Source organism: Staurois parvus, unplaced genomic scaffold (genome assembly GCF_062004578.1).
Source record: "Staurois parvus isolate SC_StPar_1 unplaced genomic scaffold, SC_StPar_1.0 ptg000011l, whole genome shotgun sequence".
NCBI classification, from domain to species: Eukaryota; Metazoa; Chordata; class Amphibia; order Anura; family Ranidae; genus Staurois; species Staurois parvus.
The window spans coordinates 30390812-30412750 of record NW_028317807.1 but is presented as its reverse complement, the minus strand read 5'-3'; the positions used below and the strand labels follow the sequence as shown (position 1 = coordinate 30412750).

Below are 21939 nucleotides of genomic sequence, written 5' to 3'. Positions count from 1 at the left end.
CTTAATATTTGCCCAAATAAATTTAGGCAAATAGACTTTTAGTCCTTCTAGGACTGGTGGGATAGTACTCCTTTATGCAGTATTCCAGATGGATGTGCAGACCTGCTCAGATCCTCCTCCTATAGTCTCCTCTCAATTCATCCACGTGGCCACTCATAGATAGATTTTTGAAAGGGGTATCAGTATCTCCTATTTCCCCTCCTGGGGACACCTCCTTCTCATATCCACCTTTCCTCAATGTTGAGTATATAGATCAGATGGAGAAAAAAAGGCCATGGTGTCTTATCCTTTTAAATAAGCGTATTTATTGCTACCAGATGCGGTGATACAAGCATATGAGGCACTTATCTTAAGCAGATATGCAGAGCTGGTGATTCCCTCTGCCTCTCTGTCTGCCTCTGCTAGAATCGCCGAGCCTCTCCGATGCAACGTCGTGAGGTCAGAGCCCCTCCCCTACGCGTTGTGTCACAGGGTCACGTGACTTCATCAGGGGGAATTTGATTGCAAAAAATAACATTGTGTGAGGTCCCCCAGGAAATCCATACCCCTTCCTCCCCAAACCATACCAAGACAGGCCAGAACATGGCCTCATCCCCACAACCTTTGCTCGGTGGTTGCAGGGGTCTGTGGGGCAGGGGGCTTATTGGAGTCTGAAAATGCCCTTTAATAATAGGGGGGCTCCAGATGATATCCCCCACAAGAATGAGTATGGTGTTCTGGACATTAATACTGGAATTTTTTAGATAGGCAACTCCTATCCTTATATTGATTAGTGGTTCCAAATTAATAACTACTGCAGTAGGAAACAGACACAAAACGATACACTCAGCATCTTTACAAATAACTGTTCTGTTTATTCAAAGTTTTTTATACACATGATTACGTAGGTATCACATTAATATTAGAATTGTACTTTTATGGTAACAAGGGGCATTACATAGGCAGGCTAATTACTAATCAGGACTTAAATGAATGCAAACATGTAATGAAAACATTATTAGTGCCAAGTGCACAATGAGTGCAGTGTACAATACATAGGTAAAACATAGAAAATAGAATACAATTTTATACAGAATGTACCAATTGTCCTTTACAATGGGGTAAACAGTAGCCCTTCTTATTAACAGAAATGTTGTCTAAAAATAAAGACACCCAAATGTTTGACAAGTCCTTCAATAAAAAATACAAATCCCCCCAAAATGTCCTTCATTGTAAATCCATCATCAATCACGTTACACGCCGCTGCCAACTCACTCAAAAAAAACTTGATGACCCACTGGACATGACCAATCACGACCAATCCCTGAGCTGTCATCAGCTATATAAAGGAAGGGGGTGTTCTTAATTGTTTGCCTGGAGTTTAGCTTCAAAGAATTGTCCCAAATAAACACAGTGGCCCGTTCATGGTAAATTTCTGTGGGATACAGAAAATGTATAACAAAAATGTATCATTTCACCGCAGTTATTGGTGTTCATGGTGAAATGTGGGTACTTATTGTGATGTATCTTTCACATCTGCCAGCATCAGCTTCCTTTGTGGTTTTTGGCATTACATGACAAAGGACATTGATGTTGAAAGACTCTGTCTGTGATTGCAGGTCTGAATGGGCATCGGGTAGTTACACTGACTGCAGGTCCTACCCTAATTAAAGTGGTTCTAAAGGCTCAAGGTTTTTTTACGTTCATGTATTCTATGCATGAAGGTAAAAAAACCTCTGTGCAGCAGCACCCCAGCCATTTCTGCAGTTAAAATGAAACCAGGATTGTGAATGGTTGCTATGGACAGCAAGAAATGTTCTTGTTAGCGTACATTTTGCACATCAGCTATAGGAAATATTTTAATCATAGAGAGATCTTTGGACTTCAGTAGCCAGTGCACAGTGCTCTGATGCAGCATTAACTTTTCTTTTCAATCCCACAAGACTCTGCAATTACTGTATTAGTTTTCTGTGTTCCTCCACACAGACAGAAGAAAGCAGGTGCGTACACAGAGGTTATGCCATAGTGTATACCAGTGCTGAGAATAATTATGTGTCTCTGCAGGGCTGAGTCTGAGAAGGAAGGGCAGGGGGCACATTTAATGATGGCCTTGGCTGAGAAGTTATAAAACACTGCATCCTCAGCAGCCAACAAGCCGGCAGACTCTTACACAATATTCTGGCTGTTTGGAGTGGTGACGGCAAAAGCATTTTTGATTTAACGCACCCGTGGGGTAGCACTCTCTGAAATAGCAGGTGTCCCCTTTAGTAGTTTAAGCTTTGCAGGATAATAGAGGGAAGTAAACAGATCTAAACTGAACCCAGGCTGTGAGCATCGACCTGTCCTATTAAATAAACCGTGGCAATGGTAACATATCAGACATTGGGCTGACTCCTCTTATTAGAAGCAGCTGTATCTCACAGCTTTTAGAAACTAAAATCTGAAGTAAAGAAACTACAGGGAACTTGCTCAGTCATATCTAGGGCTATATGAAGTAAGAAGAGCAGGCAGAGAAACCACAGGGATGGACATACTGCATTTGCAGCTTTACCACTGCTTGTGAAACAACAAGAGGGCTCCTAGGGAGGAAATGTAGGCACTCATGAGTTCAGGATCACCAATGCAAACCTAAGAATGAAAATTACACTCTGCTGTTCATATCATTTCATAAGCCATATCAAAGTAGCATGTTCAGGTGAAAAGGAGCTGAAAAATACAGTTTAGGTGTAGATTCACTTAAATGGAACTCTAGAAAAACCTTTTTACTTTTTAGATTTGATTGGATCAGGGCAAAGTTGGGTTTTTATTGCTGAGAAGAAAAACATGTCAAGGGTTCTATACCAATATCTTCCAGAAAATCACTGGGAGAGGAAAGGTAGTCTGTTAAGGACCGCCTGGCGGTAGCCTCTAGCGACCCACAGGCCAGAATCCCTCAGGGCGCGGAATCTAAGCCTCAGTCTGCTGTTTCACCAGAGCCCCTGATGGTGGGGATGGACTTGAAGCAGCCTGAGACCAGGTCGCGACCCCCGAGTTCAACCATCTGTGGTAGAGGTGGATTTGCCAGTGGTAGGTAACAAGTGAGAAACAGATGTGAAGAGGTAGCATGTAACGTAGTCAGACAGGCCAGGTCGGTAACAGCAGAGGCAGACGGTACAGATCAGCAGGCAAAAGGATAAATGGGTCACAGGCCAGGTTCAGCAACAGGAGGTCTGGTAAACAGGAGAAATCAGAAGAATGGTCAGACAAGCCAGGGATCAGGGCAGGAGAGAGTCACGATAATACGGGTCAGGCAGGTTCGGCAACAAAGGCAATCTCAGGTACTAGGAACAGGAACACAGGAATAAGACCATACGGCAATGTGAGCATTGCAAGAGCTGGTTTAAATAGCCTGGGTCCTAGTGCCTGCCAGCACTGTCATTGATCACAGGCGCGCCTGGGTCCTAGTGCTTTGTCGGAATCCTACACATGTGCAGATTCATGCGTCGTGGCGATCTTCTCGTTCCCTGACATAGTCATTCTGAACCAGTCATGGTTGGTTCAGAATGACAGCCTTCCCTCCCCTTTTGCTTCCATAGAGCTGTAAATCTAACAATAAGCATGCTTACAGCTTGGGTGACTTTTTTTATGTGTGCAGGCACCCGATATCCTCCTGATCATTCATTGCTCAGATACAGACTGAGGTGGGTTTTGGACCAGTCTTCATTGTTTAACCCAGCGTTTTTCAACCAGGGAGCCTAGCTGATGGCATCCTAACGACCAATGGCATCATCGGTTGATAAGAAGGATGTTGGGCACCTGCATAGCATCCTAGTTTGCCCTTCCCCTGCCCCTCTTCATCAGCACTGGCATCTTATTAGCTAAGTAAGGGAGAAAATAAACATTGGAATACTAGTCAGTACCAGTGTGCAACAGCGTATTTGCTTTGGAAGAATAAATCACCATGTGTGGATGCTGCTGCAATATGTAAAACCATTATAGTATCTTTCACATTTTAGAATGGGGTACCTCAATTCTATCCAAATCTGTAAAGGGTGCCTTAACTGAAAAAAGGTTGAGAAACACAGGTTTAACTACATCATATCTCACATCTGTGATATGGACCAAAAATGTAACAAAATAAAAAAATAACATTTTTGCTACTTTGATCATTGTTAGTTTAAAAAGTAGTGTCACTATAGATAAAACATATACGTTTTTCTTATAATTTGGCTTATTTAAAAGTACACTAAAATTATGATTCTGGTTCGAACTATTGCCAAGTTATTTAAAAATTAAATACATTTTTTTTTTAATGTAATGCTTTTTTAATGTTACACTAAAAAAAATAAACAAAATTATTAAAGTGGTTGTAAACCTCAGACATGACATATGAACAAGGTATTGCCTTCTATAGTGTGTACTTGAATTATTGTTGCTGCAAGCCATTAGTAGAGTGTAGCCAACCTACCAGATTGAAATTCACTGACCTGACACCAAAATTTTAAGGGCACAGCTAAGTTTTTACTAGTATTTCCAAAAGTTAAAAAAATATTGTTGTAAGTGCAAAGTAAGTAGCTCAGGGACAGGACTCAGAAGGGCAAGAAATTGGAATGGGCAGGTACACACACATGAAGATGATCTCTCCCAGTGACTCTGATAGCAATGCACAGCAGCACAGATTATGACAACTCACCAATATGACACGTCCGCTCCTGAGTCATAGTGACAGTCTCTCTTCACACCAGGTGGTCCCTTCAATTCACTCCAGTCCAAACAGCACTGAGAGTCTCGCTCCCGCCTTGCCTTGCATCCATCCTGCTGACCCACACGCTCGGCTCCGGCTGTCCGCTGGGCTCCCTTGCACCATGACATCACACAACACGCTTAGCACCACCTTCGCTGGCACCGCTCGAACACACTGTAGCAGGCACTTGGATGGTCTCAACTGGTTGGTATGTGCAGTCCTGAGCTGAGCATCATACCCATGTTTTTAACTGGCAACCTCTTCCTGTTACTGGCATTTATTGACAGGAGAAAAGTCCCCTTTTTTACTGACTGCCAGAAAAAATAATGATGGTTGGCAAAAGTGCATTAGTGCCAGTGATTAACTGTTATTTGTAGCTAATGATTTAGTTGCTAGAACTGCTGACTATTTTCTACAGCATTGGGTTGTCCTCATAGAGATTGCTTCAACATTTCATAGAAAAGCATTAAGATTGATAGCGATATTGTTGGTGAGCCAAAGCGCTGAGAAATCTCAATCGCTGAGCGTCACAGCTACAAATCAAAATTTTTAGTATTAGCAGTCCCATAGAAAATGATTATGATTCCTTTAGTGACAAATCTCTGTAACAAAATGGAGGTAGGGGGGGCATTAATCATTACGTGTGCCTGTGTGTCATTAGCTTATCTTGTTTCTCCACAATGTTTATAAACACTATGTCCGACAGTCTGTTCTTTGACAGCAGCAGCTTCTATAACTGCTGTATTTACACAGAAACTCCCTATTGTCACTATGATATGACAGTTGGGGATTGCTGACAATGGGGGGAGTGGCAGAGGGGTGGAAGGATGTACTACAGATGTCCTGTGTAATTTGATTTGTTAAAACTATTTGTTAAAATTCAATGCTGCAGTCTCCTGTTCTCTTAGTACTGCTACCCTAAACTTCCGATCTTCACAGGAAAGAGTTAACTGTGGACAGGGCAGTCTCACATCAGTCTGTTCACTTGGAACAGGAAGGGGAGAGGAGAGGGTAGAAGCATGGAAGTGCCTTTCCATCCTAGGCTGAAACAGAAAACATGGGGCAGGGGTCATGGCTCCAGCTTAAACTGGAACATAAGCAATGATTAAAAGATAAAAACGTTGCATACTTAGTAAGTGATTAACTCAGCTGCTGAAAGTTCTTTAACAAAACTGAGGATTCTATATCACTTTAAAAAAATAATTCATGCAGGAGATCAGGCATTTCCAAATTTTCTAAAAAAAAGGCCAGTTTACTGTCCTGCGGACTTGGGGGGGGGGCACACTATGACCATTGTGGGTAGAATTTGTCCTGGTGTCAGTGGGAGTAAACAGTGCCCCATCTTAGGTATTAAGGGGTGGAATAGTGCTCCCATTATGAATTATGAATTATGCCCCATTGTTGATGTCGTTGGGAAAAATATTGTCTCGTATCAGTGGGAGGAATACTGCCCCAAAGGCCAAATATAGGCAATCAAAGGGCCACAGTTTGGAAACCACAACAATAGATCATCAGCATGTATTAAAATAGTTCTTTTAAAATGGAGTTCTCCTTTAACCTCCAGTTTTGGAGTCGAATATAAATTGGTAAATGAACTGGTTAAATATCACACCTGCTGTATATCTTTTTCATAAGCACCTATCATTAAAACAGCTATTATCCAGCAGGAGGTAAGCTAAGGTCCGTGCCTAAGGCTTTTCTTTGTCTTCTCTCTATTCTTTTTCTGTGTATAGTTTATGCTGCAAACTATTATTACTGTTTTAAATTACTTGCAGTTAATCACAATTATAGTCTACACTGCAGAGTTATATACTTAAACAATTCTGTTTTGGCATTTTATTTTATGTTTAATGTAAATGTGCGGTTATCATTGATTTTGGCAGGCCAGTGCATAGGCACATGACTAATAATACTTTATTTAGTATTTTTGGCCATCCTTTACAAATAGATTGGCAAATGAGCAGCCAAGCTGCATTAGTTTATTTTAGATCAGGTTTCAAATATAAAATATTTGGCTGTTTAGACAAAGCCACATACATTAACATATAATATGAAAGTGTATTTGAAGGCAATTTTTTTTACATTTTAAATAGTGAGGTTTTTATAATCCTGTATAGGTTTTTACTGCTGTCTGTGTCTCTGGGATTTTCTTTTTCCTATTTGTCCTGTGACAATTCTCCTTAGGACTGAAAGTACGGAGAAATGCAAAATATCAAACGTAAGAGACTCGGTAAACTCTATATGGCACCACATCCTAATAGTATAAGGAACACAAAAAGAAAAGAAAGGAAAGGACTTTACGGTGCCAGACATAACCTCACAGAAGGTAGACACAAACCCATATAAAACAATTTTTATTCAGAGACATGATTACAATTATAATACAATTGTATAAAAGCATAACAAGTAGAATACTGAGTATTAGTACCCCATAGAATGTTAGACCTGCTAGGTCCTCCAGTGCATACACTGTATGTATACTCTTAAATATTATACACATAAATATCTCAGTATTTTATAAACTTTGGAGGACCCTGTGCAGGATAGCAGTCATAGGTACTGACGCGTTTCACCATACAGTTGCATCTTCAGGGGATCCTGTGATTCCAAAGCATAAGTTACAATTAGTGTCAGATAATTGGATGAACATAGGAAGAGCACATCATGTTAGGAAATGTGTATATAACAGAACAGAGATTGCATACTCACTATATAATTATTTTAATAACATTGGTATACTATTACATCAACACAGGAAGTCCATAGTTGCAGCAGGACAAGAGAAAGACACAGCAAGCATATGGACAGTAAAACTGGGATCCCTTTTGGCGGTTTGAAACTGATAAATTAGATAAATACATATAATCAAGAGGGGTCCTAATAGTAGACGTATAAACACAAATACGAGTAGGAGGCCTACTTGAGAGATGCATGTCCATCAAAGAGACAATGGTGAAAAAACAGGAAAGCAGCAGTACCCCCTTCACACATGCACACTGACAGCAAGATCATCCAAGATAAGTCTGGGAAAACAAAATGTACCATTGATCACCATAATGTACAAAAATGGGCCAACCCATAACAGAAAGGTTCAACAGACCTCCCCAAAAAAGGGTTAAAGATGGAAATAAAAATAAAGAAATAAAATGGTCTCAATATCAAAAAAGAGAAAAGAAATAGTAAGTAGATGTGATCAGGTGTGGGGGTTATCAGTACTGACCTTACACCAAAAATAAAATGCAACTTCGTAGCACAGTGCTGGTCCAACACTCTCCTAGCAGCTGACAACCTCAAACAAAAATTCACACATTTATATTCCTTTGAAAATCCCTGATGGACATACATCTCTCAAGTGGGCCTCCTAGCCACATTTATGTTTATGCTCCTACTATGAGGACTCTTATTGATTAGTGCTGTGTTGCACTTCTTGTAGTACTGAACCCAGCCAGGAATGAAACTTTTCTCCACTGGGTCCTGATACAGCAAAGATATTATTGTGGGTGTAGGTTGAATACATAGGGGTTGATTTAGCAAAGGTAAGCAAGACAGGAATTTTCACTTAGCTTAGTGAATGTGGAAAATTCACTTTGCAAAGAATAAGAAATCGTGCACAGAAATAAAACTCACATTTTGCCTACATATCATTGCATCATGAAAGTCACTAGAGCCTTATTTACTAAGCTAAGGGAAAATTCTCTTGCAAAGTACAAATTTTCATTGCAAAATGAACAGCCTATTTGCCTTAGTAAATAAACCCTGTAATCTTTCTGCATCTGCATTGATGCCTGAGAATGATTGAACTGGGAGAATAATTTTTTCTATCCTTCTGAACATATATAAAAATAGAAAACAAAGCTTTTTTGGAATGCAGTCAAATTGTGATTTGCAGACAACCCCAATCACTCCATTCCAGGCTCTCCACCCCTTGCACCACTAGCTAATGGGTGCTGGCTCCAGAAGGTGATCCATGCACAGTATCCCAAAAAAAAAAAGAAAAAAGAAAATGTCACTCTCCTTATAAAAGCCTTGAGTGAACCTTAATAGATATAGTCCGGTGCAAGGCTAATTCACTTGCTATACTAACACGTTTTACTCTGCTAGGAGCTTAATCATAGAGCCTTGTACCATACTATATCTTTTAAAATTCATTCTTGGGTTAAACAATGAGAGTTTATTTGTTTGTTTGTTTGTTGGCAACTTGTGAGTTGCATGATTCTTGAAGATTAGACAAATATGCATGTTTTTTTTTCAGGATTGTAAAAAAATTATCAATTCACCAATCTGCCCAATTTTTAAAACCCCTTGCTCATGTACACTGAGGCCCCTGTTTATGCTTTTAGTCCACAGGATGCTTTATTGATTCCAGTTCTTTTTAACCTCCCTGGCGGTATTCCCAAGTGTAGCTCGGGGTAAAGTTTCAGTACCACAAGCAGTAACCCCGAGCTACACTCGGACTTACCATGCGGCGCTGCTCCGGGATCTGTTCTTCTCTTTCCTTGTCCTGCGCTCCCGCGATGTCCCTCCTGCAGTGTCCCCTGTAATGTCTCTCTTCTGGGTTCCATCCCCTGCGATGTCGGGATGTATGGGGGGCGGAACAGCGGGAAATTTGAAAATGACAAAAAGTGACATTCACTAAAATAACATAGTAAAACATTACTGTATCAAACCATTTCACATACATTTTGTCCCTAGTGCTTTGTCCTGTGCCCTGCCTACATTTTTACTGTTCTTTCTGCCTGGAAACTGAGAAACGTCCATGGCGTCTAAAAAGCATCCCTTTAGGTCAAAATCGGTTTTAGACCAGCTAGAGAACAGCGATAGTAAATTAACACCACTTGCATAATTGAGTGATAATGATTCGTGGGGAAATTCGTCATGAGACACTGAAAACGATTTTGCGACTTATTTAGTTATTTCTAAAAATTACAGGCCTACAATAAAAAAAATACATATTTCCATGCAAAAAAATGTACCGCTTTGAGCACAGAAATATGGACATAATCAGACCGCTAGGGAGGTTAAGAGTAAAACGGAAGTCACAATAAGTACAATACCATCATGTGGAAACCCAAAGGCCCACCTTGGTGGATCCCCTTGGTAGTTCCATCATTGTGCCCAGCCAGAAGAAAAACTGCCTTCATTTTGTGTGTGGAAGAAGAACAGATTATTACAGAACTGTCTATTTCAGTTCATACCTCTAGGTCACAGACCTACACTTTTCCTTGTAACCTGTAAAACAACCGGCTTGTTCTTCTTCCTTAACTTCAATGATCTCATATACCCTGCACTGTCAGGTTATTGCTCTGCTCACTCAGGTGAAAACTAAGTTACTGAAGTAACTGATAAATTTTACGTCTTTAAGTCTCAGGGCCATTATACACTTCTCTTTCTCCTTGACCCTTTAGATGCCTCCGATATATACTGTATGTCTGTGATATTGTGATCGAGACTGAAGAATGCTTTTGGTTTCCATTCTGTTTCTCTTTTTATTTACTGTATAGAAATATTGGAGAGTGGTGTAGAAAAAGACCAACTGGTCCATCGAGTCTGCCCCATATATATATATATATATATATATATATATATATATATATATTGTTTTGAGTATAGATCTTTATTTATCCCAGTCATGTTTGAATCCACTTACTTTTGACTGATTTGCTACCTCTGCTGGAAGTCTGTTCCGAGCATCAACTTGTTCAGTAAAATGATACTTTCTAAGATTAGTTTTGAACTTTCCTTCTGCTGGTATGAGGTCGTGTCCCTGTGTTCTTGATCTTAGCTTCATATTGAAAATATATTGTTTTTAAGCTTAGTAATCTCTAAGGTTTTATTGTGTGGCCCTTTTAAGTGTCTGAAATATATTTTGTGTTATTGCTGTTTTCACACACATATATCCTTTTATCATGGTCATATTTTTATATACTTGTTCTGCCATATTTCTTCCCATATGCATTGGGGTTGATTTATTAAAACTGGAGAGTGCAAAATCTGGTGCAGCTGTGCAAGGTAGCCAATCAGCTTCTAATGCTGGCCAGAAAATATACAATTTTCGTGTCCAATTTTCCTTTAGATTTACCAAAACCATATAATTTGAGGTCAACACTTTCAATTTGTATGCAATCAGGCAGGTCCTTGCACTACGTAGTTGAAGGTAAATCTAAAGGAAATTGAATAAGAAATTGTATAATGTATGACCAGCCTAACTTACGCTTATTAAAAAAAAACTGGAAGCTGATTGGTTTCTATGCAGAGCTGCACCAGATTTTGCACTCTCCAGTTTTAGTAAATCAACCCCTTTGCAATTTGTCTTTCTAGTAAATGGCTGTATGTCAGACAGTATAGTCAGCATCCTTGTTAAACCAATGCTGCAGAAATGAACTTTCAGCATGAGTCAGATTTATTGTTTTCAGTCATTTAGAGCTGATTCACCAATTTGACACTGAAATTTCAAAAGCAGTAATTACAATACAATAGCTGTGTCACACTGCTGAGCAGGTAACATAGTGTGTATCTGCAGTAAGCAAATATAAATAAATATATACAGTAATGAAAAAGTATTCAAAGAAACTGGGTCTACTAGGCTGATCACATTTTAAAGACCCATCTATTGTTCTCGTTAAACATTAGTAATTAATCATGTTAGAATAATGTATATTTCTTCTAATAAAGAACAATTTCTTCAGAAAATAAAAATAAATTATGACCAAGGAGCTTTAAAGAACAGTTGTGTAATGTAAACATAGCAACCACACACATCCTCTTTGTTTATCTTACTTTTGCTAATCAGTCTGCTTATTGTGTACTGTACTTTAAAAATAGGCTAATAAATCTATGTATTATTGGAATTAATGGTAATAATAATAACCTAAATATTCCTCTACTCACAGTAGGAGTCGGTTCACATTTATATGAATTGGATGCATTTTGAACTGCATCCAATTCCCATGACATGTGAAATAACATTGGTTTCTATTGTGCCTGTTCACATATATGTGGTGCAACCGATGTAGATTCAGTGTGAACTGAAAAAGAGTCCGGTCAGTTTTCTGACCAGTTGGACATGTCTCAGGTGCGAATTCAGGCTCATTGACTTCTATGGGAACACTTCTAAATTGCACATGTTATCAGTTGTGAACAGGATAAAATCCTGACCTGACCCTGATCTAAACCTGACCTAAACCGCTGAATAACATTTTTGTCAATTAGCTGTGAAAACGGAGCTTAAATTCACACTGCACGTGTGTGAATCCACGCTAACACATATATTTGAATTTGCATATATGTTTTATTTATGTGTTCTTTCATGTTCAAGAGAAAATATTGTAATTTTCTTTTTTAAAAGTATGGCATTTCTTTTTTTTTTTTAAATCATACTTACCTAGGTGGATGCAGCATCAATCCAATGCTGCATCTGTCCCCTGCCAGCACTAATTGTTAGAACTCAGTGATCACATGATCTCTGATCGCTGCGTTCTCACAGTCACTCTGAGCAGAGAGCGGTGACTGTCAGTCATCGATGTCTGCTCTGCCCCCCCTGTGCTCACTGGAGCGCTGGGCTGTGGAGAGGAAGGAAGCGGCTAGCTCAGGCTCTCCTGACTTTCCCTGATCTTTCCCTAGCCTGGACTGGCTGAGTGATGTCAGCCAACATTAGGCATCAGCCCACTGTCAGCTGAAAATGGGTCACAGGAGTGCAGAACGAACTGCACTCCTGTGATCCACAGGATAAGTACAGCCAAAATAGCTTTGGCTGTACTTCTCCTTTAATAAAAAAAATGAAGTATTGCATAAGAATATTTTATAAATGCCAGCATTTTTGAAGGCAAAAATGCAGGCTTCTGTTCTGAAACAGATCTAAATACCAGGGAGATCATCTTACACTAACTGTAGTAAAAGTCAGAGAAAGACACACTCTCCTCCCCTCCATTGTCAAGTCAGGCATGCCGAATGTACTTCTATCCACATAGGCAGTTTTAAACTTCATATTTTATGTTTTGCAAAGTGAGTATCATGGATGCACCCTGTATTAAAAGTGTGTTTCTAAAATACAGAATTTATAAACATTATTAAAATAGATATATCATAGCAGTGTATGAACTTACTAAAATTGGCAAAAATGGTGTTCCCAGTTAATAATTCAGCTATTTTATTGTTCTCTACTTTACAGTCTGAGTAAAAAGGATTAAAGAGACACCCAAGTCAAACATGAAATATTGCCTATAAACTGTCTCAGGGACTTTGGGATTACTTGTTGCATAGCTGTACATAGGGGGGTTACAGAGCACAAAATCATGAAAGTAGGCTTCAAACCTAGTAGCAATTCTTCATTAGTTTATCTTTAGCACAGAGCCAGTGGGATTGATTTACTAAGGGAATATAGATTGTTCACCTAAAGTGGTATTGAAGGTTTGGCTTTTTTAAATAACAAAGATGTTATACTTACCTGCTCTGTGCAGTGGTTTTGCACAGAGCAGCCCTGATCCTCTCCTTCTCGGTTCCCCTGTCAGTGCTCCTGGCTCCTCCTCCTTGACCAGTGCCCCCAATAGTAAGCCAATTGCTATGGGAGCACTGGTGCGTGCTCACTCCCAAGCCCCACTCTATGCGTCCCTAAGACACACAGCTCCCCATCCCCCGCTATCTCATCATTGGCTTACTGGCTGTGATTGACAGCCAATGAGGAGAGGGAGTCCCAGGACAGCCGAAGCTCTAGCTGGATCGAGATGAAGCTCAGGTGAGTATTGGGAGAGCTGTGAGGGGAGCAGCACACAGAAGTTTTTCTACCTTCATGCATAGAATCCATGAAGGTCAAATGTTTTCTGCCTTTACAACCACTCTAATATAGTAAATGTTCAACTGGAAAGCATATGCACACTGTGCCACTATGCAAAGTGAATGTTCAAATATCCAATCCCATACAAGCTAAAATATTTTTTTGTTAACTTCCCTCATACACGATTGAGTATTCAAATTGAACTTATACCTTATTCACTAAGTAACAGTCATTTTTCATAGTATGCATTGACTTTCCAATTGGACATTCACTTTGCTAAATTAGCAAATTATATTAGCAACCTTATTGACTCTATGCTAAAGAAGATACAGATACTGTAGCTATTAATTATTGAAAATCAGGTACTTACCATTACTTGGACACCAGCACTGTCCTTCATCAGCCAGTTCTGCTTCCCACTGTGGGTCCCCATTGCTGCCATCTTGGCTATGGGAGTCAGCTGTGGCTTCCTGAGGAGTCACATTCGGCTCCCCACTGTGCATGTATGAGTTTTCAAAATGGTCTTGCAGCCTCCTAAGACTTGTATTGTGTCCCAGGAGGCTGCAGGAGGGGAGGGGGCAGGGCAAGCTGCATTGCCTAGGTGAGGATTGTGGGAGTGGAAGTGGGTATCAATAAAAATCGGTAGTCCCCCCCCCAAAAAAAAAACAAGGAAGTGATCCAGCAGGACTTTTTGAGTGAACTTCCACTTTAAGCTAATAAAGAATCGCTGAAGGGAGTGTCTATAGCAAGTTTCATTTCATTCTAAGAACATTCACTTTGCTAGGTGAGCAGTCGCTACTGGTGAAGATAACATGTTAGGCTGCGATCACACCTTTGCATAGTGGAAACTAGCGTTCCTGTCTGTCCATAGTGCACGTAGGGCAGCCAACTCGCCTGAATGGGCTTCCCTATGTGCAAAGAACACTCCAAAGGAGCGCCAGAACCTTTTTGGGCATAGAGCATCATGCTTTTTTTTCAATATGTGTTTTGGCACTTTTGAAGCATTATTGACACACGACAAAACGCTTGTCTGCTAACCGTGTTTGGGGATGCCATTTCTTGTGTGTTTTGTTGCACTTTGAAGAAATGCGAAGTGTGAATGGAGCCTAAAGGTCTAGGTGTAAAAATGGATGTTGCTAATTCATTCTTCACTGGTCCATTGTTTATACATCTTTTTCTCCATATAGTGGGATTTCACTGCTCATTCTCAAGCAGCAAAGTCTTAATTCTCTGAAACTGCAGTCACTGAAAGAGATCAGTGCTGGTAATGTCTATATCACTGATAACCACAACCTCTGCTACTACAATACCATCAACTGGACTCCACTGTTCAGGACAAGCAGCCAGAAAACCACCATCCGGGAAAACAAAAAAGCTGAAAACTGCAGTGAGTATCAAATTACTAAGTACCTGTAGTGCTTCAATGGTTATGCTGTATAAGTAAAAAATAATTCGATTTTGTTACCCTCTTCCCGCTGACGTGGTGCATATATAACACAGAGATGCTGCATATATGGGTCCCTAGGTAAATATTTTATTGTGCTGAGAGTGTGTTCCTTGTGCGCTCCGGCACAGTAACATGCGGTTACCAGAAAGCTCCTGATACATATTTGCATTTGGGAGCTTTCTAATCAAGTGGCCACTGTGACTGCCAATCACAATGGTCACATGATCAGAATGCCCTGATGTTAGACCCTGTTAAAGGGCCAGGAGGCAGAGGCAAGAAGGGGTTTAAAAATAGTTCTGCTTTAAACTCGGTTTACTAAATCCAAATAGGCTTGTTCTTTTTGGAAGGGAATTTTCTTTTAGCTTAGTGAATGTGGTGAAAATTATAACTAATCACTTGTATGAAAAATAAAAATTGTTTTTGCTTGTTATGATTGGATAACGAAAGTCAACAAAGTTTCACCTTGTTTAATAAGCTAATGTAAAAACTCTCCTTCTATGAACAGCCCATTTGCCTTTAGTAAATCAACACTGATGGAACTAAAAGAAAGGGCTTCCTTAAGTCAACCAACATATACCAACCGATCAGATGTCACCTTGTACTGGACTTATTTCAGCAAAGTGAATTTTAATATATTGCACAATAAAAAATGAAAACAAAATTCCTTAATGAATAAGGCAAAACATTTTTAGAGACTGCAGGAGCATAAATAGAGACCCAAACTTTTATATGTGGGCTGCACAAGTATATCTAATTTTATTCAATATACAACCCAAGAACAAAATATAATATATTGCAGATTAACAGTTCTTAGATGTGGATGCTTCATTTGCTTTGTTCTTTTCAGGTTTTGATTTGTTTTCCTTTGGTGTTCCTGCCAGTAACTTCTGGTCCTAGGGTAACAACGCTTAGTCATGTAAGCAAGGACAGGACTACAGCACACCTCCCCATCCCATCTTCTATTCTACATAATGTACATGGGAGGTGTTTTGTATTCCTCAGAGGTTGCAAGGTACAATGTAATGAATAAAAATGCATCAGAGCTAAAGAGCACAAGAAATAATCAGCTAACAAAATTCCCTGGAGAATCAAAAGGCATTTTTGCACTTCTCAAACAAATATAACAAAATTCTTTAAATGGCAAATCTAACCAACAGGGAGTGAATAAAATAAGTTCATTGTTAGGATTTACACTTTAAAGGATGAGTGCAGTAATAGGTCTTTATGTAGGCAGGTGCAGTCTGTACAGTCTGTATTCTCTATGTCAGGTGGTACGGGACTGCAGCAACAATGCAGATTGGAGAGGAGGTTTTGAGAAACTTGGTTTCTCTATGAGTTCCTCGGTCACCCAGGGCAGCGATCTGGTTGGATGCACATGTCCCATTGGTTTGGCTAGTGTAGGGACAGGTTCCCTGTTTGTCAGAGACAGTGGTCAGCGATAGGGAAAGATTCCGATGGAGTAGAGAGAGAGCATGGACCTTCTCAGGAAGCTGTCAGCATCCCTGAATCTTCAGACTGCTGTGTCTCCGCTACACAGTTCTAAGTGGCATTGGATGGGTGAGCCTCCCCACTGGGCCTGTTTGTACAGTTGACCTACTGTTTTAATACATAGTTCTATGCAAATTGGGCCTCTGTGTGCTTACTGCAAACCACAGAACGCTGCACCTACCCAACATGTACACAGTTCTTCTGTTTGTGTACAATTAGAGAGAGCACATAAGTGTGTTCTTTATGTACTGTATTACTGAAGACCTTTTTTGCCTTTATATGTGAGCTTTTATTAGATACACTTCAATACTCACTGTGCAATATGCATGCAAAATGGATTGTCTTTAGCATTCCAAAAGGAAGCCGATATACGCTGCACACAATAGCCATGGAATTTTATCATTCGACTTTGACTATTATGTAGAATATATGAAAGTGTACTGCATATACCGTACTAGTGGTAACAATGGGGTTGATTTACTAAAACTGGAGAGTGCAAAATCTGGTGCAGCTCTGCATGGTAGCCAATCAGATTCCAGGTTTCAAGTTAGAAGCGAATTGGCTACCATGCACAAATGCACCAGATTTTGCACTCTCCAGTTTTAGTAAATCAACCCCAATGACTCTACCATAGTATACTATCGGGTCTATTTATAAAAATAATTTGCTAGATGAATGTCATAAGCCCGACTGTCACTAATTCTGATCGTGTTTCGCTTAATCCTGTTTTTTTTCTTATTTTTGTCAACTCCATATAGCGGACATTATGCAGCACTTCACTGGCTGAGATATTTCAGGAAAGACACTGCATTACAGCCACTAGATAGAGCTGACCATCACAGAAAATTGACATGTTAAAGTAAAATTCCAGGCTAGGCCTAAATAGTCTTAAAAATACTCCCTCCTAACATCTGTGCTGACTAACCTGTGTAAAAAAGCTGTGCATACTTACTTATTCAGCCTGCTTAGGTCCAGTCACGTGATCTAGCTCCCCTGTGTCAATCAAAGGTAGCGCAGACAATGGATGGACTATAGGAGCCTATTGATGACATCACTGCTGTCGAGCACTCTCTCCTCTCCCCTGCAGCTGCCACTGGCTGACAAAACGAGCTGAAAATAAGTATATACATCAATATAATAAAACTTAGCATAGGTATGGGGGGGGGGGGGTGCAATTTTAACACTAGTTAGGTTTAACCTGGATTTCTTCTTCAGGTAAAATATGGCCATAATTTTATGACAGATGAACAGATTCAACCATTCAACCAGTTTTTACAAATAGCCCCCTATCTGTTGACAAAATTCATGGTACAGAATTTCAATATGAATTCAGCCAACTACTTGCACTAGTACAATATTGAGGCATCAACAAATATACATTGACAATTTCAAATACAGTAAAATGCAGGAATAAAATATCTAAGAATGGTGGTTAGGCTTACTCTTTAACTTCCGGCCTATATTTTTTTTAACAGCAAAATATCTTTATCTATATTGTATATTTAATGCTAATCCTTCATCTGTATTATATACTGTATGCTTGTACTATAACATAACAGTGCATTATCTTTATTATTTAAGCCTACATCCTATATCTGTAATTTTAGTAGGTGATGTAAAAGTGCGTGGGACTCAATGGCCAGGACACTGCTTACCTCATGGTGTCCTGGGAGTAAACAGGACAGTGGTTAGCCTTACTCTTTAACTTCCGGCCTATATTTTCTTAAACAGCAAAAAATCTTTACATTATATAAACGCTAACTCTTTATCTATAATATATATGCTTGTACTATAACGTAACAGTGCATTATCTTCATTAGTTAAGCCTGTATCTCATATCTATTTTTTAAGTATGTGGTTTAAAAGCGCGTGGGACTTAATGGCCAAGATACTGCTTACTTCATGGCGTCCTGGGAGTAAACAAAGCATGTAGGGTGGCATGTAGAATCTTCCAGTTCATTAGGCTAATTAATCTCTAGAGCCTAATTGGTGTATTTTCTCATACACTTCTAGGTTTAATTTACAGTGTAATGGTTGTTGTTGTTACAGTCTCCAGACTCAAGATGCATCCTATTAACCCTTCTAACATTCTGTACGAATCCATGGTTTTCTGACCATTAATCTAGCAAAGCATGATTTTCTTGTTTTTCTTTTAGCTGCTGAAGGAATGGTGTGCCATCCTCTTTGTTCTGCTGATGGTTGTTGGGGACCTGGGCCTGATCAATGCCTTTCCTGTAAATATTTCAGTCGAGGCAAATCATGTGTCAGATCCTGCAACCTTCGCTCTGGGTAAGTAATGCTGAAACCAAATGTATCATGGATCAAAATGACTATATAATAAAAAAAACAGCATACTCAGGCTTCATGCACACTGGACGTTTTTGCTATCTCTGCTAGACACCTTTCCTTCTGACAGTGGTGTTTTGGAAGAAAAAAAACGCTTGACGCTTTGAAATGTGTGTAATGTGTTTAGGCGCTTCAAGTGCTTGGGCATTAAGTTATTTAATTGGCCATAATAATAATTTATTGTGGCATTAACATGAATTAACAGTCAATTGTTAAATGTATCATAGCTTTACCCAGCATGTTGACACATCAACAGTCTTTTTTCTGCCAAAACACCGCTGCTGCTGGATGCCCTGGCAGTGTTTTTTTTTCTGCCTATAAAAGCTCCTGCCTCTAAACGCCTATGAGTGCATGGACACATAGGCTAACATGCAGGGGCATTTAAAGGCAGAAAAAAACCCACCAGATGCTCCTAAGAGCAACGTCAAAAACGTCCAGTATGCATGAGGCCTTAAACTCATGAGTAACACAATGTATCTGCCCTGTTACACCCTTACAACTGAGAGATAGTTTAAACTTTTTGGTCACATTTTGCAGTGCCTGGGTATGCAAATTACCAATGAACCGATGAACCTCTTGAACCCATGGCACTGGCTCACCAGTCCACATTCATGGCTATTAATGCTTTGAACAATCTTCTCATTTAAATCTAAACTCCATGCAGATAGCACACACATGAATGCAATTCTGTATTTATCCTAAATGTGTTATTATGCACCAATCCCAACTCAAAAAAGTTGCTAGCACCAAACTGAATTAAAATGTATCTAAAATAATAAAAGAACATGTGCCCTGATACTATAAATAATTAATTAGATGAAATAACATACTACAAACCCAAGTAAATCAAAATATTTTTGCTCAAACCATATTAATATAAAGTGCACAGTGCTCATATCATAAACAATAAATATAGTAAAAAAGTCCCTAAGTTAATAATTTGTGTGTGAAAAAATTCAATAATTTTCAAAAAAATCCATCCTCATTCTTCTTAATTGATAAGAGTTCTAATGGTGTTTGATTACAGTATTCAGAGTTACCACAATCATTCCACAGCCACCTCATGTGTTGGACCTTAAAATGAAAAAAAAAAGTCTAAAACTAGCATCTTCCTTTGCTCTGGGAAAAGCTTTCACTGATTATTGATCACCTTGATAGCTTCCTTTCTTTATTTTTACAATGCTCCAAATATAGAAAAAAATCTGAAAACAACATAGTGTTCCACATTATATGAAAAATAATTTATTAAAAATAAACCACTTACATAGTGTAGTGCTTCCTTATTGAATGAGTAGGTACTAATATGGGTTTAAAATTACACAGTTCAATGCCACTGCTGTCAGCCCTGGTGTACTCTCTCATCCACTCTCAGTTCAGTAAGACTGAATCAACCTGTGTCTCCTAATTTTGCCTTATGCGTTAGGTCATGGACAACCCTGATGAAGCCATCCATGATGCCCCATGTAGGGTAAAGTTCTCCAAAAGCTTACTCACAAGCCTGGTGATCTAGTAGTACTACCTATGGATCCACCTCCTTGACGCAGCATACCCAATCCTGTACCTCCATCTTCTCTTAACATCACCATGGAGGAGGTGGTTGCCTCTTCTGGGTTGTGTAATGACGTACATGTGACCTGTGATGTGGTATCCCAAAAGGCTGGGGGCAACTGTCCATGTCATTCTGGCTTAGTTCAAAAAAAGGAAGTATGGGGAGGGGTCCCCAAAAAAAAGGATTTCTGACCCCCCCCCCCAAAAAAAAATACAATTCTGTTAGAGGAGGGGGGCGGGACGAATATTATGTAAAGTTGTTAGGGAAGGTAAAGTTCTACTTTGAATCACTGAACATACACACCAGTCACAAAAGATAAAGTTAATATAAAATAAACAGATAAAAAAATTAAAAAGTAGATAAATAGATAAACGTTCAAGCTGTGTGTTGGTATTATGTAATGCTTACAATATTAGCTTTAGAACATATATGAATGTAAAACGTGGAACAGACAAAAGCTGGAGCCAGAGTAAAGCTGCTCTATATAAAATCAAGCTATGTTCCTTGTTTCATTTAAAACATAAATCCTGATTGGTTGATTGAAGTTGTACTTCATTGTGTGGATTCATCTTGTATTAAAGTCCAACTAAACCCCATGCATAGCTGAGAATTTAGATGGACATTATTAGTTAAAAAAAGGTCCACTTTCACTGTTTGGCTAGAATATCATGAGGAATAAGGACCTGGTCATCCCTCTTCCTAAAGAGCTGCACATGACAAAAACTCCTACATTTTTCTGTCGTGCCATTTTTAAAGATAAAGATCTGCCAAATAAAACAATGCTTTGATAGCAAAATGTCAGAAAGTAACAGTCTACTGGTATTTTTTTGTATTGTAAAAGTAGAAGAAAATTGTAATAGAATAAGCAAGGTAACTGTACAAGAATAAGTATCCTTAGTACAATGGCATACTAGTGGTTGTCTTCTAATTGAGCAGGTTGCTTTACTGACATATAAAACAGAACAATATTTAATTGCTTTGCATTTTGCAAACTTTCAGAATATAATTCAGAATAACTGCATTTCATTTACACTTTCTGCTATACGTATTTCGACCTCATTCACATGGGCGCTGTGGCCTGTGCAACATAAATGACGTGCCTTGTTTTATTTATCTGGAGCCACCACGGAGGCAGCCAATGTTTCTCTATGGGGACCTAGCAGCTGTAAGACTAGGTTCACATCTATGCAGGTTGCGGTTATACATTTTTCAGGTGCTTTTTGTGTTTGTGAACATGCATTTTTGTTGCAGTTTGCTTCTTTTTTTTTTGCTAATAGAAAAGTATGACAGTTCTGTTATTGTAGTGCAACTTTGATGTGACATTATACTCTCTGGCACTCAAGTAGCATCAAAGTAGTATCAAAGTCACATCAAAGTAGTGCAAGAACCTTAATGTGACCAAAGTCACATGTTAGGGATAGGGTTGGAGTTAGGGTTAGAGTTAAGGTTAGGGTAAGAGTCAGGGTTAGGGTTAGCACTAATTGTCAGGGTTGCATTTCACCCCTAACAATTACTGCTAACCCTAACTCTGTCTGTCACCCTATTCGTAACATTTAACCCTAACCCTTAACCTTAACCCTAGCCATTAACCCTAACCCTAAAATGCAACTTTGGTCACATAAAGGTTCCTACACTAC

The 21939-nt window shown here is 39.2% G+C and overlaps 1 protein-coding gene across 2 annotated transcripts in view; it reads left to right on the top strand.

Annotated features, from left to right (window-relative positions):
* ERBB4 (erb-b2 receptor tyrosine kinase 4) overlaps positions 1–21939 on the top strand; it is a 1213483-nt gene that overhangs the window by 890128 nt on the left and 301416 nt on the right. For both annotated transcript variants that reach the window (XM_089672264.1, XM_089672254.1), the window contains exons 12-13: positions 14660–14859; positions 18564–18696. In XM_089672264.1, the coding sequence (XP_089528390.1) occupies positions 14660–14859; positions 18564–18696 (333 nt within the window). The remainder of the gene's footprint in view (positions 1–14659; positions 14860–18563; positions 18697–21939) is intronic.